Consider the following 26375-nt stretch of genomic DNA (forward strand, 5'->3'; position numbering starts at 1 on the left):
TATTAAAATACTGTAAATTCAGAAATTATTGCAATGTTTTTATTATTGCAACACATTCAACAGGGTTATAATTGCAATAATTGAAATTTGCATTTTGAAAATTTGTATATGATTGAAATGGATTTTTCTCAGTTTTGCAAAAATTAAATCACATTTTAGTCTAAATTAACAAAATCACAGTAATAAATGCATGCAATAATTATGAATTTACTGTAGCCATTTCAATTTTTGCATTTTATTTTTACTTCAGATTCGTATGTTTTGTTTTACATAGCAATCCTTTTATTAAAAAGAATAAATATAAAATCAAACATTTACATTGCCAATGTTGTTTTTTTTTTTATTTTGATAATGATGGAAATAAAAATATGTTTTAGATCAAATTCTATAAAAAAAAATCACTTCAGTAAATATGGGGGATATGCCATTGAACAGATATCAGACATGACACCCAAATCTTGAAGTGCAAGGTCAATTTAGGAAAAATACATTAAACTACATGGCTTTTTGTTTAACAAATTTTGGGAAATGGGTGTGGATGGGTACATGCAAAACACTTAAACATAGATGTTCTAAAACAATTTCAGGAGCACAAACTATAAACCCTGGTTATTGGCGCCTAGGAATTAGTTGTATATGTTGTATTGTGTATGCTTATTTGTCTTGACTTTTTTTTAGGTTTATCATTTATTATTTTGGCCAGGGCCTTGTCAAATTGTTTTTCGACTTACAAGTTTAAATGTCACTTTTGTATCTCTGCCTCTATTCGACTCAAGACTTTTTTGAGATTAAAAGGAAGGAGAAAATATAAAAAATATTAAATATTTTTTCATTTTTATTGATCTCCATTAACTGTTTTTGAATTCCAACGCCATTCTCATCTCCTCCATACATTGTTCTAATAAATCTTGTAAATCTCTGTATAATGGATGTTCTTGTCCATGTGTTATCTTTATTATCTCCCCTGATTGCTGTAAAGATGTCAGAGCTTCCTTTAACAACTTTAAAAACAGCTGTATTTTCCCTTGCTTCATTAACAGTAGACCAATCTGAGGGCTATGATGTGGATAATACAATCTGAAAATCAAACTACAAGATTTAAATTTTTTACATAGTAACAATGGATACCTAATATCCAGATGCAAATAACATGCTGTAGGTATATAACTTGTCTCAGACTTTTTATGACCTCTTTACACTAAATCTGTTGGATGTGTACTAATTGATACTTTTGTCTGTGAGAACATTGTTTATTTATTAATTGTAATTGGCTTTGAACTAGCTGTCTGTTAATGTGTGTATACTCCTTGTGTCTATTTTTTTTTTTATGTTACTGGGAAATAATCATTTTCTTGTTAGTTGTAATTGGCTTTGAACTAGTTGTCAGAAACTGGGAGTACTCTTATCTCATTGCTTTGTGTCTATAGTTTTATGCTATATGCACTAGGTTTTTTTTTTTTTTTTTTTTGTGTGATTTGTATCTATCTATTATGGTAAGCCATCTCCAACTGATTTAACAGTTTGTTCATGTGTTGTCCTGCTACACCACTTTCCCACTTTCCCAGGCTACGAGGAGGATTGAGCACTTACAAACATGTTTAATCAACACACATTCTTTCTGTGCCTGTCACAAGTCAGGAGTCTGTAATTTAGTAGCTGTCAAAGGTTCCTGTCAGTCATATTTATTTTTTGTTTTTGATTTGGCTATTAGTTTTCTCATTTTATTTCAAAATTTTTTTAGGACCTTTTACAGCGGACTTTAGGGTAAGGGTTTAACTCATTGTTGAAGGCAGTACAATGATCTATTTGCTAATATCTTTTTCATATGAACTCTGGTGGATAGTTGTCTAATTGCCAAATCATACCAAATTATTTTTATATAGTTTCCAACCTACCTGTATAGTGCGATAAGTAAACTGGACCTACCTGTACGGTGCGATAAGCAGACCGGTATAAGACAAAGCCTGGAACCAGTTTTCAGAATCTATACTGGCATCTAGTCCAAGATCTAATATCTGTAGGCAGTGAATGTTGTATGAAGAAAAATAATCTTTTTGTTTTTGCTGGCAGTCCATACAACTCTGGAGAAGTTTTGTGGCATCTAAAAAAAGAGATTCATATTTGATTTAAACTGACCATTTTAAAGTATCAATTTTATTTTCTTGGTACTTTTCTTAAAATAAACTTCTTTGATTTGATAATTTATAATAAACATGACTAGAACATAGATATGTCTACGTAGATATGTCTCTCTGTATGCTATTTTGATAGTAAAATGCATATGGTATATTGATATTTAAATCGCAATACCTTAACATGAAAACTATGCAAAAATTCTAGTCATTGAACCATGACTTATGGTTCATGGTCACAAAAACTCCTTGGAAATGAGATGTGCTAATTTAATACAACTGAATATCAAATAGCATTGACTTATTACAAGTGGTTCCACATAAACTGACCTCATCACAATCTTCAACGACTATGCTAAAGTTTCAAGGTCAATAGACCATGACCTATGGGGGATTGACAACAGTAAAAGGCCTACAAGCGGTTCACCTCATAAATCATTTAGTTGAAGTAACATAAATTGTTTAAGATCAAAGAAGTATTAACAAATATATGAAATGATGACACACATCTATCTTATTAAATTGTCAATTTTATATGGCAGGTACAGTTCTGTTTACCTTGGACCTTTTTCTCCAACTTTAAACTTTCTAATGACCTGCATATATAATTTTCATATTTGTGAATTCTAGGTAAATCTGTACTGTTCACAGAACAACCACATTCTTTACAAGGCAGAAAACCTAAAATAGAGAAATAAATATACATATAGAGGCTACAACTGCATCAAGTTTGAAACAATAATCTCCTCTGTAGACAGTCAATTTTTAAAATTTATCGCACAAGATATAGTGGTGATATCTGTTTCTTGACAATTTTGCATATGAAATATTAATACTGTCATTTTTACCCCAAAAAAAGTTTGTATGTTTTAAGTATGATTCATCAATATCAGTAATGTTTCGTATTTACAATCATATAAAAATAATGTAAAATGTCAGTGGTGAGTGCAGAAATTTTCATAAGGGGGCCCAATGACTGCATGCAGAGAGGTACCAGCTTCAATGATTCCCTTTACAATCAATCAAATTTTTTCAACAAAAGGGGGCGGGCTCTGGCACCCTTGAACCTTCCCCTAAATCTGCCTCTGAATTTCTATCCACTAATTATTACTTACCATCCTCATCCTTTTCCAGGTTACCAAGGGAACAATTCTGACATTTAACACTTTTCATTTTCTTCTCCTAAATTAAAACAGATTTCTTCGTTAAACAGATTCGATATGACTAGATTTCATACAATTTGCTTTCAACTATTTCTTAAATTTTGCTACTTTTTAAAGAATTTAATGTCATAATAAATACAGTTAATCATTAAAATATATCATAGAACATGTGTGCATAGTTTTGTCCATTATATTTAAACAAATTATCATTTTCCCAGAATGCAGCATTCAGTACATTATTATATTGTCAACGATTTAGCATGCATGAGAGCAATATATAGTAACTTAATTATGTCAATATCTTATTTTTTGTGTGAAATGTTAAAGTGAGTACTCTAAAAAGGAAAGTTACTAAAAATATTCCCACATTGTTTTATCGTCCGATGATGTTTACCTTTTCTCCATCAGAACACCTTGTACAAACACAGGTAAAATAATACTGTTTATAAAGCTGGTCCTGTCTGTCTGAGGTCAAGGCCAACTGGTCAATGTAACTTATTCTAATCTGAAAGATCAAGATGATTTCTTACATTACAGAAGAACACCATATGCATTATAACACAAACTTTACATTAAAAAATCAATCATACACAGATATAACCTAATTGACATCTAACAATAAATTTCACTCAGACCAGTGCTAGGGTCTGTATTCAGTAAGTTTTGTCCCATATTGAAGCCCTCTCTGAGTGTTTAAATGATTTTCATGTGCCTGTATTGATTTCCTTCCTCAACAGTTCATGAATTTATACAATACCCATCAACCCTTCATCAACAACTCATCAATTTATACAATACCCATCAACCCTTCCTCAACCACTCATCAATTTATACAATACCCATCAACCCTTCCTCAACCACTCATCAATTTATACAATACCCATCAACCCTTCATCAACAACTCATCAATTTATACAATACCCATCAACCCTTCCTCAACCACTCATCAATTTATACAATACCCATCAACCCTTCCTCAACCACTCATCAATTTATACAATACCCATCAACCCTTCCTCAACAACTCATCAGTTTATACAATACCCATCAACCCTTCCTCAACCACTCATCAGTTTATACAATACCCATCAACCCTTCCTCAACAACTCATCAGTTTATACAATACCCATCAACCCTTCCTCAACCACTCATCAATTTATACAATACCCATCAACCCTTCCTCAACCACTCATCAATTTATACAATACCCATCAACCCTTCCTCAACCACTCATCAGTTTATACAATACCCATCAACCCTTCCTCAACCACTCATCAGTTTATACAATACCCATCAACCCTTCCTCAACAACTCATCAGTTTATACGATACCCATCAACCCTTCCTCAACCACTCATCAATTTATACAATACCCATCAACCCTTCATCAACAACTCATCAGTTTATACAATACCCATCAACCCTTCCTCAACAACTCATCAGTTTATACAATACCCATCAACCCTTCCTCAACCACTCATCAATTTATACAATACCCATCAACCCTTCATCAACAACTCATCAGTTTATACAATACCCATCAACCCTTCCTCAACCACTCATCAATTTATACAATACCCATCAACCCTTCCTCAACCACTCATCAATTTATACAATACCCATCAACCCTTCCTCAACCACTCATCAATTTATACAATACCCATCAACCCTTCATCAACAACTCATCAGTTTATACAATACCCATCAACCCTTCCTCAACCACTCATCAATTTATACAATACCCATCAACCCTTCCTCAACCACTCATCAATTTATACAATACCCATCAACCCTTCCTCAACCACTCATCAATTTATACAATACCCATCAACCCTTCATCAACAACTCATCAGTTTATACAATACCCATCAACCCTTCCTCAACAACTCATCAGTTTATACAATACCCATCAACCCTTCCTCAACCACTCATCAATTTATACAATACCCATCAACCCTTCCTCAACAACTCATCAGTTTATACAATACCCATCAACCCTTCCTCAACCACTCATCAGTTTATACAATACCCATCAACCCTTCCTCAACCACTCATCAATTTATACAATACCCATCAACCCTTCCTCAACCACTCATCAATTTATACAATACCCATCAACCCTTCATCAACAACTCATCAGTTTATACAATACCCATCAACCCTTCCTCAACCACTCATCAGTTTATACAATACCCATCAACCCTTCCTCAACAACTTTTGGCTTTGTCCTTAAACAATAATGGTTAGTTCATTGCACCAATTGCTTTATATACTGTAAGAATAATTCTCAAAATGACACCATGCCCCATTTGTACAGTCACATTTACATGTGCATTGAATCTTAAAATATAGGTCAAAACCACAATTCAGCATATGTATCGGTATAATAAATTCAGAAATTAATTTGTTCAATCATCATTACAAATCCTTAAAACACTGGCAAAATTCAAATCTAATTAAAAAGATTGCAAAGACATTATGAAGGAAAACTACTACTGATATAATGAATGCAAGTTTTTTTTTATTTTGATAAACTTGATCATCTCACATTATTTAAATAAATAATCACATTGCAATAATTCCTACTAAAAAGTTAACATCATAATGAATATGCTTACCAAATGCGAATGTGACCACAGCTACTTAGTAAAATACCTTAAACTATGGTAAAACTTTAACCTGACATGGGAAGAATGAACAAACAAATAGTCACACTGACAGAACATAATTATCACCACTTAGTGTATCAAAACTTACACAGAACATAATTATCACCATTTAGTGTATCACCACTTAGTGTATCAATAGTTATCAAAGGTACCAGGACTACAACCCAGTACGCCAGACGCGCGCCTCGCCCACAGACTTACACAAAACTTACACAGAACATAATTATCACCACTAAGTGTATCAAAACTTACACAGAACATAAGTATCACCACTTAGTGTATCAAAACTTACACAGAACATAAGTATCACCACTTAGTGTATCAAAACTTACACAGAACATAATTATCACCACCTGGTGGATCAAAACTTACACAGAATATAATTATCACCACTAAGTGTATCAAAACTTACACAGAACATAATTATCACCACTAAGTGTATCAAAACTTACACAGAACATAAGTATCACCACTTAGTGTATCAAAACTTACACAGAACATAATTATCACCACTTAGTGTATCAAAACTTACTCAGAAAATAATTATCACCACTTAGTGTATCAAAACTTACACAGAACATAATTATCACCACGTAGTGTATCAAAACTTACTCAGAACATAATTATCACCACTAAGTGTATCAAAACTTACACAGAACATCATTATCACCACTTAGTGTATCAAAACTTACACAGAACATCATAATCAGCACTTAGTGTATCAAAACTTACACAGAGCATCATTATCACCACTTACTGTATCAAAACTTACACAGAACATAATTATCACCACTTAGTGTATCAAAACTTACATTTTCAGGACTTGGATCTTCTATCTCTTCTAATGCCCTCAGGTATAAAATCTTCCCAGAGAATGTTACAACAGCATTAGGTTGACAGCTATGGTCAATCAAAGATGGGCTACAGTAAAAAACATATCAATAGGTTCACAGCTATGGTCAATCAAAGATGGGCTACAGTAAAAAACCATATCATTAGGTTGACAGCTATGGTCAATCAACGATGGGCTACAGTAAAAACCATATCATTAGGTTCACAGCTATGGTCAATCAAAGATGGGCTACAGTAAAAAACATATCATTTTTTTATTTCACAATAAAAATGTGTCATTATATTGAGATGCTGTAACATACTGAAAAAGATTATTATGGTGCTTCAATTCATGTCAGACACAATATTATTTTGTGTTAATGAAAAAAATCAGAGTTACATAGCAGTTACACTGGGTTTTCTATAACATGAAAAAGAATGGGTTGATTTTTTCAAATTTTAACAGTTTATACCAGGGCTTCCAAATTTTTTTGGAGCCAGCCGGACATTTTATATCTTATCCCGATTTTAATCCTCAAGACTAAGACACAAAAGGCAATTATGGTAATCAGATGTCCATCCCAGTGACATTAGATTAAAAAAAAACAATATTAAACTTCACTTTGATATGAATTTGATGTTCTGAGATAAACAGTTAAAATTGGCAGTGCATCATTCAAAGTGTGCACATTAGCATGCTTATATCTGCCTTAGACTCTTTATTTGTGCAAATTTTCCAAAATCAGATGTTGACTTGACAATGGTAAAACACGGACCATAAACGGATATGTAAAATTCTGTGTAGTTTACAAAGCACAACTTTCCACGTTATTTCTTCAACAAAATACTTGAAATCAACATTAGATACAGGTATCAATGATAATTTTAGCATTTTTGAAGAAATGTAGGATGCATAATTAAATTTCGTGCATGTGCACAGGTGTTCTTGTTCATACAACGTAGTTCTGACGACTTTTCGTTTAAAACCTTTTAAATCTTTCATCAAATCATGTTTATAAATGTATTTAGTATAATTTTAATCTCTTGGACTAAATCAATCAGATACAATCTGCTGAAATCTGTACGAAAATAATTGTGAATAGACCGATTAATTTTTATGATGTCCTGTACTGAAAATAGTTTACCTGTCACCTAAACAGGTAGTTTTCAGCTGTCCAACAACTAATTAGCCTTGATTAAAATTAGAAAGTATTGAAGTAGGGGTTGTTTTGATAGTAATTAATCATCATGTCACTTTTCAGACCGGAAATTTGAGGCTGTTAAAGCAAAAGGTTAGGTCAAAAAGATCATAAATTATGATAAAATGACAGAAAAAGCCTTGAAAAGCAAAAAGTAAATGACCGTTTCATGCTTTGCCCAGCCGGACTTTTACCAGACATAATACAATTGTCCAGAATATATGACGGTTTTGGAAGCCTTTGTTTATACATAAATTTTTACATATTGTATTGAGAATTTGATTCATAAGAAAAAATCATTTAATATTTTCTGTTTTTTTTTAATCTTTTTTACTCTGTAATCAAAACTTATCAATGGCACTAAAGTCGCAATTTTCCACAAAAATTGTTTTACTACTTCCCAGACTTTTACAGCTTGGCATATTGTACAGACTGCAGTAAAGGAAATATTTGTAAATGTGCTGCTGGGAAAATAGGATCCCCAATCAATGATATAATGTCACTTTTGACTGATTGTGCATTTATTAACTGTACCTGATATATATACCAACACCAACAGGATTCAATTCTCCATCACAAATAGTAAAACTGTTAACTGCCATCTGGAATATAAATATTACTATTATAAATTAACAGGATTTACTTCTCCATCACAAATAGTAAAACTGTTAGCTGCCATCTGGAATATAAATATTACTATTATAAATTAACAGGATTTACTTCTCCATCACAAATAGTAAAACTGTTAACTGCCATCTGGAATATAAATATTACTATTATAAATTAACAGGATTTACTTCTCCATCACAAATAGTAAAACTGTTAACTGCCATCTGGAATATAAATATTACTATTATAAATTAACAGGATTTACTTCTCCATCACAAATAGTAAAACTGTTAACTGCCATCTGGAATAAAAATATTACTATTATAAATTAACAGGATTTACTTCTCCATCACAAATAGTAAAACTGTTAGCTGCCATCTGGAATATAAAAATGTAACTATTGTAACGACTAATAGTAAAACTGTTAACTGCAATCTGGAAAATGAAATGTTATTATAATAAACCAACAGGATTTAATTCTCCATCACAAATAGTACAAGAGTGCACACACTGAAATGTCTCGCCTTCTTGACTTATCATTGATATTATGTTGAAAGTCCTAAGTATAAAGCTTTATTAAAAACTGTCACATAAACTTAACATTAACCAAGATAACTAAACAAAGACCAATGAACCATGAAAATGAGGTCAAGGTCAGATGAACCATGCCAGGCAGACATGTACAGCTAGTAAGCTTCCAAAAAAAATTAAAGTTGACCTACTACTTATAGTTTAAGAAAAATAGACCAAAACACAAAAACTTAACACTGAGCAATGAACCATGAAAATGTGGTTGAGGTCAAATAAAACCTTTGCGACTGTCAAATTAAGAAATAATTCCTACATGTCATGCTTTGTCGATATTTTACACTGAGCTTTAGCGAGGTGTAAAATGTAGTCAAATATAATGCCTACCCATGTTAAAATGAGCATAGAGCATGACATGAAGGAATTATTTCGATTCTAACATGACAAATACAAATTTATGGGTCGAAGCATACCAAAATACCATAAGACTGTTTGGCTGTTCCCGTTTCCTCCCGGAGGAGTTTGTATATTACATTTCATATTTGATAAATTTAAAAACTACGACCAAGATAAATATATATGTTATTTGATAAAAATGTATAATAAAAGTTTATGCTTGCTGCTTAAATGTAAATATTTAAAAGGATAACGATAGAAATAACGTTAATATAAAAAGTCTTTGCGCATGTGTCAAACATATTTTATGTGCTCATTAGAACACGGCTTTGTTAACAAAGCTTAATAAGGACGTCATATTAGAATAGATCATAAAATATATCCGTACACTAAATATAGTTGACCTATGGCATATAGTACTAGATAAAAAGACCAAAACTCAAAAACTTAACTTTGACCACTCAACCATGAAAATGAGGTCAAGGTCAGATGACATATGCCCGCTAGACATGTACACCTTACAATCATTCCATACAACAAATATAGTATCGATTGCATAAAGAATAAGAAAAACAGACCAAAACACAATAACTTAACTTTAACCACTGAACCATGAAAATGAGGTCACGGTCAGATGACACCTGCCAGTTGGACATGTACACCTTACAGTCCTTCCATACACCGAATATACTAGCCCTATTGCTTATAGTATCTGAGATATGGACTTGACCACCAAAACTTAACCTTGTTCACTGATCCATGAAATGAGGTCGAGATCAAGTGAAAACTGTCTGATGGGCATGAAGACCTTGCAAAGTACGTACATACCAAATATGATTATCCTATTATGTACTTATAATAAGAGAGAATTCAAAATTTACAAAAAATCTGAACTTTTTTTTCAAGTGGTCACTGAAAATTGAAAATGAGGTCAAGGACATTTGACATGTGACTGACAGAAACTTCGTAACATGAGGCATCTATATACAAAGTATGAAGCATCCAGGTCTTCTACCTTCTAAAATATAAAGCTTTTAAAAGCTAGCTAATGCTGCCGCTGCCGTAGCCGCCGGATCACTATCCCTATGTCGAGCTTTCTGCAACAAAAGTTGCAGGCTGGACAAAAACTATTAACTGCCATCTGGAATATAAAATGCCAGTTTGTCTCTAGCATTATATGTACTTGTATGTGTCTTCTGATCAGATAAAACATATCAATATATACATGAAACATGTATATGTATTGCCACTGCAGTCAATGAAGTGGCCTGAATAGAAACAATGATGTCTTACTCCATGCCAATTTTAACAGTTATATAAGTTATTTTACCTGAACTAGAAACAAAACTCTAAATTATACTGAAGTTGAGGTGCATTGACTCACTTGAATTTGTGTTCCAAACATAACTTGCAAATCCCCAAATACTTATCCTGAAAAAGACACATCTTCTTATTAACAATAATATGTGTCATTAAGAAGCCATACTCTGTGTATACTGGCATATTTCCATACTGCGGATTTATTTATTTTGGTGTGTACCAATTTCTGTGGATTGAGGAAAACTTGAATATTCATGAGTATTTAAATTCATGGTTTTGGCAAAGTTTGCATACATCCTTTTAGAAAATTTGTACCTTGTTGAACATTTAAATTTGTTGTTTCCTTGTAGAACATTTGTTTCCCTTGTTCCCACAAATCCATGAAAATTGGTATCCAACGAATATTAATGAATCCACAGTATTTAGCAAAACTGAATTAAGCCCACTTATTGTTACTTTAACTTGAACCAAAACCTAAACCAGATACATGACAAACAAATAGAAACAGACAGACCAAAAACATACTGCTCCTCTTCTATGGTAAGATGGGATGTAAACATATTTACTAATGTATTGACTATTGTTTTTACTGTGAGTCATGTGATCTCAACAGAAATATTTATGTCCTGCTCAATGCTCATGTCACATATAGACATAACAGACACTACCTTGCAAAATATGTCAAATATCTCAGTGGCTGGTGGTAAGCTATTCCCTACAAGCTTTTGTAAAGTGATCAATATCTGTGAAAACTGGGACATCCTATCAGGGTCTTGTTGTATCTCCTTCTTATCTGTAATTAAAATTTATAGATTTTATTAATAAACTAGAGGCTCTCAAGAGCCTGTATTGCTCACCTGATTCTACTTGGGTTTTTGAAATCATATAAAAAGATAAAATTTGGCTACAGAGTAACAACACTTGGCCAGCACTTCATTAAGAACAGGACATTTATGCTAAATTTGCTTTCATTCAATTCAGTGGTTCTCTGAAAGAAGTCATTTGTATGCATTTCCCATAGGGTCCTATGTTAAACTAAGTCCCCTGCTGGTGGCCATCTTGGATGATGGATCTGCTACAAAGTAACAACACATGGTCAGCACCTCATATGGAACATGCATGCCATGTTTGGTTTTATTTCATTCAGTGGTTCTCTAAAAGAAGTCATTTGTATGCATTTCCCATAGGGTCCTATGTTAAACTAAGTCCCCCACTGGCAGCCATCTTGGATGATGGATTGGCTACAAAGTAACAACACTTGGTCAGCACCTTATAGGGAACATTCATGCCATGTTTGGTTTAATTCCATTCAGTGGTTCTCTAAAAGAAGTCATTTGTATGCATTTCCCATTGGGTCCAATGTTAAGCTGAGTCCCCTGATGGCCACCATCTTGGATGATGGATCGACTACAAAGTAACAACACTTGGTCAGCACCTTATAAGGAACATTCATGCCATGTTTGGTTTAATTCCATTCAGTGGTTCTCTAAAAGAAGCCATTTGTATGCATTTCCCATAGGGTCCTATGTTAAAAAAAAGTCCCCTGCTGGCGACCATCTTGGATGATGGATCTGCTACAAAATAACAACACTTGGTCAGCACCTCATAGAGAACATTCATGCCATGTATGGTTTTATTCCATTTAGTGGTTTTCTAAAAGAAGTGTTTTGTATGCAGGGTCCTATGTTAAACTAAGTCCCCTGCTGGCGGCCATCTTGGATGATCGATCTGCTACAAAGTAACACCACTTGGTCAGCACCTTATAAGGAACATGCATGCGATGTTTGGTTTTATTCCATTCAGTGGTTCTCTCAAAGAAGTCATTTGTATGCATTTCCCATAGGGTCCTATGTTAAACTAAGTCCCCCGCTGGCGGCCATCTTGGATGATGGATCGGCTACAAAGTAACAACACTTGGTCAGCACCTCATAAGGAACATTCATGCCATGTTTGGTCTTATTCCATTCAGGGGTTCTCTAGAAGAAGTTCAAAATGTAAAAAGTTAACAATGACGATGACGCTGGACGAGGCATGCCAAGTGGTGAGAAAAGCTCACTTGTCCCTTCGTGCCAGGTGAGCTAAAAAATGAAATTGGGAGACTGGGGGATTCTTATATATGCATGCAACTGTAATTTGCATGTAAATCGAACCCAGTGGAACATCAATCAAAAAAGTCCTTAGTTCGGAGTGAAACTGATCTGGATGCACCAGTCTTAAGAAGGTCATGTGCACCAAAAACCTGAAATTTTTCAATTTTATCACTTTTTGACTTCAAATGGACCTGCAACCAGGCATAGTCGTTTCCAATTCTTATTTCAACAATGAACACACTCAGTAGTTATATGCCCTCGTGTTCACACTAATAGTAAATGTTTTAGGCCTCACAACTTTGTGTGTCAGACCTCAAAGGTAGCACAACCCTAAAAAAAAAACCTGGTTGTGTCCGATATCAATTTTTCAAGTTCGTATTTGATCTCAAACTGAACATTAAAACTGAGAAATATGACAATAAATCAAAAAGTGTAAGATTGAGAAAACATACATACACTTCGAAATAAATGATATAATCTTGACCTCCAAATGTATAAAGGTCACTAAAGGCTTTTTTTTAGCCAAATAATGGTGTTTATGGGTACGGCTGTAATATTACGGCCCCTGCATGGAAAGGGTTAATTTCTTTGAGAGTATGACAAAAATGTTTTGTTTTTTTGTAATTTTTTTTATCAAGAATAAACTTATATGTGAAAAGTTCTATATGATACTAGAATCCCATTTCTAAATATGGCAAGGTTTGGTACCAAATAAATCTGAGAAAAATAAAACACATGTATAATTATACAACACTGTATGCAAAAAATATAGTTTGCTGCTAAGTATATAAAAATACGACTGGAACTAAAGTCTATATATATCAGTTTCAGTGTTTGTTATTTCAAAAAAAGTTTTTAATTATATTTATCAAATGATTTGATAAATATAATTTAATATTCCAATTTTTTTTTTCATGGAGGATACATAAAGGCAAATATATTTTTCAACTTACGAGTTTTAAAATCTAAAAAAAATCTTTTCCAAGTATCCTTAGAGCTATCAGGTTTTCCAAAATCTCTTTGCTGGAAAGTAAAACAAATTTGCAATGAAAACAAAGATAAATTGTAATATTTTCTTCTATACAAACAAATTTTGTTCCTATAAGTTAGGTTTGTACCTACATAAAAATAAGACCTGTCTGAATTTGCTTACAAGATTTAAATCATCATTAGATTTGTAAGAACAGTCAGCAGGTCATTCCTTTTTTTGCTGGATATTGAAATTTAAAGTAAAAAAAAAAAGCTTACATTAAAGCCTCTTGATGAACAAAAGCAGACGAATCTTTAAATAGTTCTCACGGTTATCAATCTGCAAAGTTTTGGCCATGTAATTTCAGAGTACATGTATATGTATTTTGAAAATTGACTATCTAGATTGAAGGTTGTCATGCTTTTTCTTTGTTTAAAACAAACATTTTTTTTAAAAGGACCTACATTACATTTATCAGTACTACTGTGCATATTGCTGTGTGTCTGTTCATTTTACATTGGCTAGATGTATTAGGGGGGGTCTCTCAAAACACACACATTTTTGTGTCTGTCCCAAGTCAGGAATGGAGCCTTAGGCCTTTGTTAGTTTTATATCATTTTTTAATTTTAGTTTTTTGATATACATGTTTTGGGGTTATGCGTGACATCCATTTTCATTGAACTAGTACATATTAAGTTTATGGATCTGCTGAAGCCTGTGCAATAGCAGGCCCGAGAACACAGTTATTTCGTAGTGCATTTCTTTTAGACAATAAATTCAATTTAAAGAAATCACACCTGCTCTTTCTCCAAAAGATTTTTACAGTGTAGTGTACTACCAGTGAGACAAATAATATCAAAATTATAGAAACTTCTACCAGCTCTAACTCAAAATATTGACAATTCTGTGTTAAGGGGAGTAAAATTCAGTTTGACAGCTTCAGAAGTGATAAAATTTGACCTTTTTGCAATGGACCACTTAACATAAAGATTCAGTACCCAAATTTTTTTAACATGTAATCACATCCCCCTTCTTAATATTTCATGCATTTAATATCAAGAAAAAAATTGGGAAAGTGTATTGAATAAAAAATGCATGATACACTGGACTATATTAGTAGACACCGAAAACCGAAGGACGATAATTTTTTCCATGGCTAATAGGACAGAAAGACTTGATCAATCATTATAAAACTTTTCATAACCTAAGCTTAGGCAATTATGAGATAGTTTCATGGCCTTATGGCATATATTAGAGAAATTAGGGTCATTTTAGTATTGACATTTGGATGTTTATTTTTGACGTATAAATTATATATTTTCAACTGTCAAGATTTTGGCCTAAAAATATGAAATTTTGCAAACATTTGCTTTTTAAATGCTCTTGAATATAATAAATTAAGTATTAAAAGCATCTGAACACTTATTTTATTTATAAGATGTATTGTAATTATTCAAAAGTCAAATTTATATGAGCCTAAGCCTGAAAATAGAGATTTTCCAATTTAGGGATGCCTTTTATAAATATGCATTTTTCTCAGCCAAATTGAAGTTTTTGAAGTTTTTTAAGCCTAAATTATTCTTTCATATATATTAAATGTAATTTAATTGTATAGAAAAGTTACAAAAAGCATACCACATGAGTGTAAAATGGTCTTGGACCATGTAGTACTGAGAATTATTTAGAGTTGTTTTAGGTGGTAGCCCATATTGACATGTAAAAATGCACACAGAAGATATCAGAAATGAAAATGTGTTACTTTTTGGTCATTTCTATGTAAAGGTGTTATAATCCAAGAAGTCTAATTGCAAAAGAACTCTTGCATTCAAATTTTTTGAGAGACAATATGGTCTGATGGCCATTTTTTTCACTTTTCAATGGAAAACTTGCATTTAGTTTTAGTCTCAATAGGCATAAATTTGGACCACTTACTATAATACAGAAAAAAAATATATGGTAACCTATGAAAGGAGTAAGGTGTACCGAATATAGTAAAGTGCTTTTTTTACAGATTTAGTGAAATATTTGTGATGGACTACAGATTTGATGTACAAAGCTCTTCACATTTTCCATACATCAATTAGGCCGTTTAACCAGGGATATGCTGCACTTTTTCTGTGATAATCTATATTTCTCTATATTCAGAGTAAAAAAATGGCTATTTAAATTTGATTTAAGCATAGGAACACAAATATCAGGAACAAAAAAGCTGTCAGATAGAAAGTCAGCATGCCTCTTAGGCATAAAATGTAAACTGCATTAAAATGCTCATTATAGCCGTAGAATGCCAAAATGGCACATTTTAAAGAATTTCTGTAAACCAAAGATGTAAATCCTTTACTTTGATTGAGTTTGACAAATTGAAACCAGCAAGTCATTCAGGAAACTTGCCAAAATACAAAATCTAGATTTCAGGAATCCATCTCTTAGGCCCGAGAACACAGTTATTTTGTAGTGCATTTCTTTTAGACAATAAATTCATTTTAAAAAAATCGCACCTGCTCTTTCTCAAAAAGATTTTTACAGTGTAGTGTACTACCAGTGAGACAAATAATATCAAAACTATAGAAACTTCTACCAGCTCTAACTCAAAATATTGACAATTCTGTGTTAAGGGGGTGTAAAATTCAGTTTGACAGCTTCAGACGTGATAAAATTTGACCTTTTTGCACTGGACCAAATCACCACTTAACATAAAGATTCAGTACCCAATTTTTTTTACATGTAATTACATCCCCCTACTTAATAGTTTATGCATTTAATATCAAGAAATAAATTGGGAAAGTGTATTAAATAAAACATGCAAGATACACACTGTTTATACAAGGGACTATATTCGTAGACAACGAAAACCGAAGGACAATAACTGTGTCCTTGGACCAGCATATTTATTCTATATATCAAATAAATCAAATTCATAAGGTTTTTGTCACCACTAAAAAAATGATGTTTAACAAAAATCAATTTCGATTGGGTATTTAGATATTGTAGTCAATATTCAATTTTATTTGAAATCCCAGCACAAGAAGATGTACAATTTTCAGAATGTCTAGCTTTTGCAGCAAATTTGACATCAGGGAATTAATTTTAAAAAGCATATTACACCTATAGTATACACCAATTTTATTACAATCCTAACAAAGAAAGATGTTTCTCAAAATGTGTGATATATATACGGTAAACAAAAACTCAGTTTTTCTGCCTCAGAAAGCTTGTCCATTTTTACATAAATTGTTGTGGTCAACAACAAACAGTTCAAAATTTTATCAGCTTCTGAGTCATTTTTTTTAGGGATTTTTTGTTCATAAAAAAAATATTCTTCGTCATCTAGCGTCCTTGAGGCCCTAATAATTTATCAAGAAATATAAGCATTCCCAAATCAGCATGATGATCACTTCATAAAAGTTTGGAGTTTTTAGAGAAAAATGTGAAAATTTTAAATCACTCCTTGGTTTTTGCCAAGAAAGTGTGGATCTTATAACATGCAGAAGTCTGTTAATAATAAACATGTATCATCAGGGCTTTAGATAATTTGTTACTGGAAAATGTTTGGCAAGTTTTATTTTGCATGTTTTAGTTAGAATTACCTTGTGTTTAATGATAAGTCTTAACATCAACATTACACTATCCACTGGAATATTAGGAGATACATGCTGTAGGTAGCTACATTCTTCTTTGTGTACAGTCCAATCTTCTCTCTGTTATTAAATGTATATAAAACTATACATGTAGAACAATCATTTAAATCGAATGCTATAATAAAATGGACATTTAGAACAATATAGAAACAAGAAGTTTGAATTGTTTAAAATTTGCCATTTGGGGGCCATTTACTTTTTAGCTGACTATGCAGTATGGGTAACTCCTGGTTGAAGGCTGTTGGTGAACTGTAGTTGTTTATTTTTGTGTGATTTAGACACTTGTGGACAGTTGTCTCATTGGTATTCACAACACATCTTCTTATTTCATATATGAGAGCACATACATGTACATTGTAAAATTAAAATGTTCCATGTAATCCAATTTTCCAAGGAAAATTACTCCTGTAGTTTGTAAAAATAACTCATTAGTTGATCAGCATTGATTTTTTTTTAAATATTTTCAGACATTACTGATGAAATGTTGTATTTAAAAATGTGACAAGAAATGTCAGCATTGAAGCAGGCACCAACAAAATAGAGATTTCATCAGTGGAAATATTGTTTATATAAAAATACACTAAAATTCTCACCTGACATGAGACACTACAGTATTTCAACACACCACATTTAGAACATTTCTTTAAAGCATCACAGCTGAAATTTTAAAAAAATTAAGTGAAATTACTGAATATTAGTATGTTACTAAAAACAAGAAGATGTTAATTAGAGTTATATATAATTACTATCAGACACATAAAGTTGGTTAGAACATAAAGATATAAAAAAAAGACTTTTAATATGGAATGAAAGCTATAACTATTTTTACTTGCTTGGCTAAAAATGTTGGTAAAAGTTTGTGTTTTTACAATGCTTACATCTCTAGGGTTTTTTTTCCCATAAATATAATTCATCTTTGCAAAACGTATTTTTAAAAACAAATATATATATTTGTAGGATACTTTACTATAGACAAATGATAGACATGATAGATAATTTAGCTGATCTGTAAAAATAACATCTCTATGCCTTACATGTATATATCATGTACTGTAGTACGCAGCTAGATTAAATCTGAAGTGGAAAGGTAACACCCGGCCATCGAAAGCTTCATTTTTATGAAGCCTAGGTGGTCGTGTGGTCTAGTGGGACGGCTACAGTGCAGGCAATTTGGTGTCACGATATCTCAGTAGCATGGGTTCTAATCCTGGCGAGGAAAGAACAAAAAATGTGTGAACGCAAATTCACAGATCTAACATTGTTGGGTTGATGTTTAGACGAGTTGTATATATAAATATATATATATGTATATCAATCAGTCTAAAAATTTGCACAACGGTACTGATATAAGATGTTGTTATACTTTGACTGATATTAGGTGTAAAATAGATCAGTAACAATACAGGTAAGTTTTGGTCTATTGATTTCAATCCAAAATCCTGAATCTCATAATATAAACAAAACAATTTAATTCAATATACGTGACTGTGTATATTAACATTAAAATATGAGTGAAAAACAAAACTATTAGGATTTCTAATTGATGCTGTTTGGATGATGTACATTTAGTTCCTTTATCATGTTTATCCAAAAACTCTCCCGAACCTGTCGCTGGGCATCACTCCAGTGAATGTTCTGTTCAATCACTAGAATTTTCATGTGGTTAAAGTCATCAAGTTTGTGACCCAACTGTCTGAAATGCTGAGAAAATGGGAGAAGTGGCTTTTTAGAGATATCACTCCTTTGGCCATTGAGGCGTTTGTGGAAGGGCTGCTTTGACTCACCAACATAATGGAGGCCACAAACCGAACATTCTAGTATGTAAATAACATTCATACTTTTGCAGGTAATATTGCAAAATATCTTATAGTTATTTTCGGTTGCCTAACTGTGAAATGTTGATGAATGCTGCATCTGTAGGCAGCTTTTGCAGCATTTTTCTTCACATGAAAGATATATTCTCCTCAAGTACTTCTATTATCTGACACTTCAGCGGCACCAGCAGGTTCCACAGACTATTAAATTGCTTAAAAGCTACAATGGGAGGCTCTGGAAAAATCTTGGATAGTTCGGAATTCTCAACTGTTTTCCAATGCTCACAAATGACATCAAAGCTGTTTTTGAGAGTCGGGTGGTAAGTAAGAACACATGGAGTCCTTTTATTTTTATTTTTAACTTTATATTTCATTAGTTCACTCCTAGGAATTGATTCAGCTTTCTGAAAACTTTTATTGATATTTCTGTGTTTGTAGCCCCTTTTCAACAAGCGAGTTTCAAGTTGACGTAGTTGTCTTTTAGTTGTTTCTGTGTTGGAACATATTCACTTGACTCTTCATGCCTGACTGTACAGGATGCTCTTGGTTATAAGATTAGCAGGATGGCAACTTTTAGGGAACAAATATTGATGAGTGTCAGTAGGTATAGAATAAAATCTGTAGATATGAAGCCATCTGTGAGCAAACTTGAAGTATTCAGGAAGGTGATTTTGGATTTAAATTTCTCATGAGTAAATTTGTTACTTGGACTTGTATGTTGTTGGCATGAGTGATAAAAGTATCTAAATCCTTGTCGCTTTAATTCCATTTCATATTTATATAAGAAGTTTAATCCTAAATGAGAGATGATATTAGCAGTGTTTTAATTATTAATGTGATAACAGTATTTGAAATCATTTGAATACCATCTTTTATCAGAATGGGAAAACTGTTCAAAACACCGTTATCTTTTCTAAGAGCACAGCTCATAGTTTTAAGAATTAGTTATATATAAAGTTTAATTATGAGGAAGTAAAGTAGTTTTCAACTTATAAAAGTTAGCCAATTTAATCCACATGTATGAGGATAGTAATGCTCTTTTACTGTCAGGCGTCAAACGGTCATTTTCTGCTACCGTTAGAGTCAAATTGGTTTAAATTTTACAGTGATTCGTTAAAATATTCTTATTGTGATTCGTCAGAGGTCTCATATAACATGTATAATATTAGTTTTACAGCAACATTTTTGGAAAAAAACACCTAACAGAAATTCCACTGGAAACTTTGTTATAAACAATGTCATATTAATATATGTTCCTGTTGGAACAAATATTCTATACCATTTATTCCATTAGGAACATTTACTGTAATATTTATTCCAGTGGAAATGATATTCCAGAATATTGTTTCCATATTATGAAGGAACTTCTATTCCATGACAGAATGGGAAACAAGTTATTGTAACTTATATTAATCCCTTTCCACTTTGCAGGTGAGAGTGCTGCGCCTTGTAGTCATTGGTAGTGGTATAAGCCTGCTCTTTTTGGAAATCTACAAGGGTGTCTTTTAAGTGCAAGAGATATGGGTCTCTTTAAACATGGGTCATCCATTCATCTTGATTCGTCCCCTTCTGACGGACTATCATTTCCTCAAGACCATACTCACAAATGGTGTCAAGGGAGAGCCGAAACTTTAGTCCCTTAATTTTCATCCAGGAAAGGTAATCAAACCAGGAACCCTTGTGCTAGTAGTCTGATGCACTAATCACTATACCATGCTACCACCATTACTAAATGGAGAAGGAATGTATAGACCTCATAACGACATGTAACTATTGTAAGACATGCACAGCTTCTTTTACCTTTTTAAACAAGAACTACAGTTTATTGTTCGGTTACTTTGACTTAAAGTGTGAACATATGGCTTTGCAGACATAACAACATCACCGAGTTGAGTTGCCATTTTAAATATCGTTGCTTTTACCGCCACCTGATCTGTAATACAGTCACACTTGACAATAATCATGCACAACGCATTGCAGACGAATTTAATCGCTTACATCGTTGAAAAATTATAACATAAGTAAAAAAAATGACGGGCAAGACTTTCTTATTTTAAGCTTGCTTATGTCTATATCTTCGAATTGTGTTTGTTATTTTTAATCTTATATTTCAAACTGTGTTCAAATGGCTTTCATTTTTTTACTACAAAAGTATGATCACCTTAAATCAAACATTTTTTATCGTGCTCATAAGGAACAGAGAGTTAGATTGCCAATTTTGTCGTTACCGTTCCCTACTTTTTAGGCCCCTTTGTTTTGGACTACAGAAAATTCATAATTGATGTGATTGTTGGTCTGGTTGTCTTGAACAGAGTCGAAATGAATCACTTACTTGAACAGAAACGCCAACAAGTCCCTTATGGGGATGTGTGGAATAAGCCTTTTATTTATCTTGGACTAACTTATTGCAATGCTCATTTAAATAAATCCTTTTCGAAAAACCTAATTTTAGCATTGCACATTCTGTCTGATAAACTTCAAAATAACCTCTATGTCGGAGACCCATTATTTGACATTTATCAAGGAACATCAGAAGTACTAATGAAATCAAATGGAGATGTTAGATCTATTGTAGATGAAGGTCAAAGAAGAGCAGTAGAAAAACTAAATGAATATGTCATCAACATAGAGGAGGGTAGGTTACAGTCTTTAAATCCGTAAATAAGATCAGAGACATGTTAAACAAGATCACATGATTTCAACCATACAACTATCTCAACTTTTTATAACTAACATAAACTGATAAAAGAGTTTCCACAATTGATATGTGGTCAATCAGCATATACATATGTATACATAAAAAAGGAAGATGTGGTATGATTGCCAATGAGACAACTCTTCACAAAAGACTGAAATGACACAGAAATCAGCAACTATAGGTCACTATATGGCCTTCAACAATGAGCAATGCCCATACCGCATACATGTAGTCAGCTATAAAGTGCCTCAAAATGTAAAGGCATTCATCATACATCATTCATGTCATTGAAGAATTGGTTATTACATGTATTTCATATGTCTGTGTAAAACATATAGTTTGTTTACATTGTTATTCAGGTTGTACAGGAAATAGTTGAATGTGAAAGTCGTCTTATTATACTATAAAGTAAAACCTGTATTTAAAAAAAGACAAATGTGGCTCCTGGCCATGGTCAATTAGACATCTTTATGACTTATCATGCTGATCATTTTGGCCAAAAAGTTTGTTACATGTACATTTACTTCTGAACCTAAAATATTTTTCTAATCTTTATTGAAATTTGTGTTACAAATTGGTGACAACCACCAATTGGGAAATCATTCCCCAAATAAGTAACTATCCCTGATTATGATAAAAAAAAAAAACTAAAACAGAACAAATATTGCAGTGTCAGGTGATTATCCTGGTTTTTTTCCTGAGTTAATTGTATGTATTCGAGAAAAGTCAAACACTTTCAATAAGTAGAGCATGGCGAAATATTTTTTATGATGAATTCATGCTACAAAATGATACATTTACCAATCAAGGTGGGTGGTGGTGGGGGGCATATAATAGAATAGAATAGAATATTTTTATTTCCCAAATTACAGGGCCCATAAAGGGCATAAAATCAGATACAATTGATTTACATAATTAGTATACGTAACAACAGCAATATTAATAGAGGCATATACATATATAATTGGAATATAAGCATTGGTCAGAATCAAGCTAAAAACCACGTATATTGTGAATAAAAGAATAATAAAATTACATTATGAATGTATATGTATTTATTCTCAAATTATTTACTTGACTTAGGGTCAGTGTTCATGCCTAATCAAGCATGAACACTGACACAAAACAGTCACAAATATAACAACCCAGTTTTTCCATAAGAGTAACATTTTCTTGAAGAATTTAGAAGATTTATTTAAATTCATAAAATTATAACAATCGAATACATGTACATGTACATCCAAACTACTATATATCCAAACTACTACTATACCCAACACCCAAGTACCACTAAAATGACTAATTGGTGAACTATTTGATGTATTACAATAATGATTGGCCTTTAGTCTTTGGCTATAGATATGCAAAATATATTACTTGCAAACTTTAATTTACTTATTTTTCAGGTAAAAAACATGTACAATGTCTTGGTGAATTGGATCATCAAGATAAAGAAACTATTCAAACAGTTTTAGCATGTCATCTTTTTGCTCCTCTGTTATCTGATGGTAAAGCATTTGTTGATCATACAAATGGGAACTTCAAGGTCACTTCTCAGGAAGCTACTAATGGTGATAATGATATTTCCAGATCTAGGACAGAAAGCAGTGTATTAGAGGTTAATTGTCCATTCTGTAAACAGACTAGCATAAAAGCAGACAACACTAATTTTGGTAAATACAATGTACATGTATATATAAATATATATAACAAGTCAAAAAGGGTACAACATCACCATAAAATAACTATAAAATATACAAATATTAGATATTTCGGATAACAGATATCCTTCTTCAATAATAGCACGATGTCAAATGAATCATGTCAATTCAAATTGAGACTCTATCAAAATCTTGATTTATACATATATATAATGTTTTTTATTAGACTTTTTAATTTAAATTTTTCAGAGGATGATTTTTATTATAGTATTTGCACCTACATATGTATACTGGATGTATTTCTATAAAATTTAGAATTTAATACATGTACATGTACATCTAAGTTGTGTATACCTGTTCTATAATTTGTCAAATATTTAATGTAGTATAAATGTCTGAACATATTCTCTTCATATTTATCAAAGAGTAACAAATAAAAGATATGAAGAAATTACAAGTTAATGAAAAATTTCATTCCAATATTATTTAAAGGTGATTTTCAGTCATTGCCAGAATTTGCCGCTCAAATTAATTTGATATGGTGATGGTCTCTATCAGGTGTTATGGGACTTTGCCCATTTAGTATAGAACTTTAACTGCACCTTGTGAATGCATCTCTTGAATAAATCAATAAAGCTCCATGTTCTGTGAATTTTGAAAGATGGATCAATCCCTATATATTTCAGTTCACATAAAACCAAGTTTCAAGTGGATGAGACCACAACTTGCCTTAGACTATAACTTAAATGTGGAACAGAATGGACTAGTGGAACAAGGGATGGACATTGATTTATTTTAAATGGATTTATAGAGTAAAGTCCTTTTTCTAATCAGATTTTCTGCTACGCACTGTAAGGTATAACAATCACAAACTGTTCAAAAGAGGCATTGGTTACATTTTTTTGTACATAAACAGTTTGTTGTTGTTATACCATTCAATGCATAGGAAAGTCATTTTCTTCGTTTGATAATTTTACATTTCTGGTTACAGGATGTGAAGATTTGTGGCATGGAACAGCAGACATTGTCATTGAAGGAAATAATGGTTCTTTTCGGGAAATAGTTAAAATTATAACTGAAGATGTTGAAGAAGATGAAGATGGACCAGAATCAAAAAGATCAAAATTGATGGAAGAAGATAATCTTGAAGACATAAAACCTGAAATTGACAATTCAGTGACCACTGACCTTCTTGAGACTAATATATATGTACAAGTAATAAGTCAGACAATTTTAAATTCATTTTTGACAGTGAAACTGAACAAAGACTGTAGAAATTGTTTTATCCCATCTTTTTTTGTATCTTCAAAAAATCTGTATATAAATTTTTATAACGTTGAAAAAGATATACTACTTGTTCAGGATCAACCAATGACAATCTTTGATAAAAATGGGCATGTAGACTATTGGGCAATTCTATCTGTGTGGATGGCTCTTAATTTTGAAAAATTTCCATGCAAGTTTCATGGAGATGATTCTAAAAAGTCTGGTTTCCAAAATTGGCTGCAAAAACATGGTGTTCTTCAAAAATATAAAAGTGATATAACGAGTAAATTAACTTCTACAAAGAAGCCAAGACATGAAACAAGTAATAGCATTGTGAATCCTATGAGAGTTGCTGAACTTTTCTTGAAATTAATTCAGGATGAAAATATTGAAAACAAGTGAGGAATAAAATCAAAAAACAGACTCAATTTTATTATGGTGATATTTTGCTTTAAATTGCTACAGCAGTCCACAGTTATTTTGACAGGCCTGTAAAATTAGTATGGTCACAAATAACCAACTTGGAAGGCTTGACAAAATTATATATCTTTGTGCGGAACATCAATATTGTAATAAAATACAGATCTCAAAGAACATTTTATTGCTTTTATTTTCAAATAAAAAACAACAAAAGAGACAGTTGGTTCTGTGCTACTTTTATTATACAAATAAAGTTAAAAAGAACATGTGGTATGATACCAATAAGACAATTCTTCACAAGAGACCAAATGACTCAAAAATTCACAACTATAGTTCATGGTAGGGCATTCAACAATGTGCAAACAAAAGACAAATGTAAAAAAATATGAACGAGAAACCTAACAGCCTTATTTATGTACAACATAACAATAAAAAACAAATATATAACAGCAACAAATGTCAACCACTAAATTTATAAAAGGCTACCGATTTGCGACTTGCACATACAATGTGGCAGGGTTAAAGTTATTAGAAGAGGCCAACCCTCCCCTAACCTGGGAGAGTTATGTTATTGTCACTACAATATCTCCACCATGAAATGAAAATGTAAACACCTTTAGGTCACCATACAGCCTTTAAAAGAGGGGGTTAAAGATACCAGAGGAACATTCAAACTCATAGATCAAAAATGAACTGAGCCATGGCTAAAAAAGAAAACGACAAACAGAAAAACAATAATACACAAAACACAACATAGAAAACTAAAGAGTAAGCTACATAAACCCCACTAAATACTGAGGGGTGATCTTAGGTGCTCAGGAAGAGTAAGAAGATCCTGGTCCATATAAGGCACCCATTGTGTTTTTCATGTTATTACAAACCTCAATAAATAGTCCTATCGGTAGATTACATACATGGAAAGGGAATGGTATTGTAGTAAAATCATTAGGAACAAAACTGATATCAGTTGTG

The 26375-nt window shown here is 32.3% G+C and overlaps 2 protein-coding genes across 3 annotated transcripts; one reads left to right on the forward strand and one right to left on the reverse strand.

Annotated features, from left to right (window-relative positions):
- Window positions 1-825: 825 nt before the first annotated feature.
- On the reverse strand, window positions 826-21364 carry LOC134707952 (histone-lysine N-methyltransferase SMYD3-like). The gene is made up of 12 exons (XM_063568135.1): window positions 21159-21364; window positions 18138-18201; window positions 17494-17604; window positions 13890-13959; window positions 11515-11639; window positions 8528-8595; window positions 6776-6884; window positions 3690-3800; window positions 3248-3314; window positions 2691-2813; window positions 1927-2101; window positions 826-1077 (listed from the first exon to the last, which is right to left on the reverse strand). The coding sequence occupies exons 1-12, from the start codon at window positions 21320-21322 to the stop codon at window positions 849-851; spliced, it is 1416 nt and encodes a 471-aa protein (XP_063424205.1). The 5' UTR covers window positions 21323-21364; the 3' UTR covers window positions 826-848.
- On the forward strand, window positions 21076-25586 carry LOC134707953 (uncharacterized). 2 transcript variants are annotated; one of them, XM_063568137.1, is made up of 3 exons: window positions 21076-21133; window positions 23463-23729; window positions 24709-25586. In XM_063568137.1, exons 1-3 carry the CDS (start codon window positions 21091-21093, stop codon window positions 25383-25385), a joined length of 987 nt encoding a protein of 328 aa, XP_063424207.1. In that variant the 5' UTR covers window positions 21076-21090; the 3' UTR covers window positions 25386-25586. The 2 variants fall into 2 exon arrangements, with proteins under 2 accessions (XP_063424207.1, XP_063424206.1); XM_063568136.1 differs by lacking the exon at window positions 21076-21133 and adding an exon at window positions 21569-21993 and having other exon boundaries at window positions 24709-25582.
- The last annotated feature ends 789 nt before the right edge of the window (window positions 25587-26375 follow it).

Source organism: Mytilus trossulus, chromosome 2, assembly GCF_036588685.1.
Source record: "Mytilus trossulus isolate FHL-02 chromosome 2, PNRI_Mtr1.1.1.hap1, whole genome shotgun sequence".
NCBI lineage: Eukaryota > Metazoa > Mollusca > Bivalvia > Mytilida > Mytilidae > Mytilus > Mytilus trossulus.

Bases quoted from the DNA above. Each gene is read 5' to 3' on its own strand.
- LOC134707952 (XM_063568135.1), bottom strand. From the start codon at position 21,322: ATGATTATTGTCAAGTGTGACTGTATTACAGATCAGGTGGCGGTAAAA. The intron at 2,102-2,690 runs GTAAACAGAACT...CTCTTTTTTTAG, and splicing joins GTTGGAGAAAAAGGTCCAAG to ATGCCACAAAACTTCTCCAG. The intron at 1,078-1,926 runs GTAGGTCCAGTT...TTTGATTTTCAG, and splicing joins CTGCTTATCGCACCGTACAG to ATTGTATTATCCACATCATA.
- LOC134707953 (XM_063568136.1), top strand. From the start codon at position 21,678: ATGAATCACTTACTTGAACAGAAACGCCAACAAGTCCCTTATGGGGAT. The intron at 21,994-23,462 runs GTAGGTTACAGT...CTTATTTTTCAG, and splicing joins TGTCATCAACATAGAGGAGG to GTAAAAAACATGTACAATGT. The intron at 23,730-24,708 runs GTAAATACAATG...TTCTGGTTACAG, and splicing joins AGCAGACAACACTAATTTTG to GATGTGAAGATTTGTGGCAT.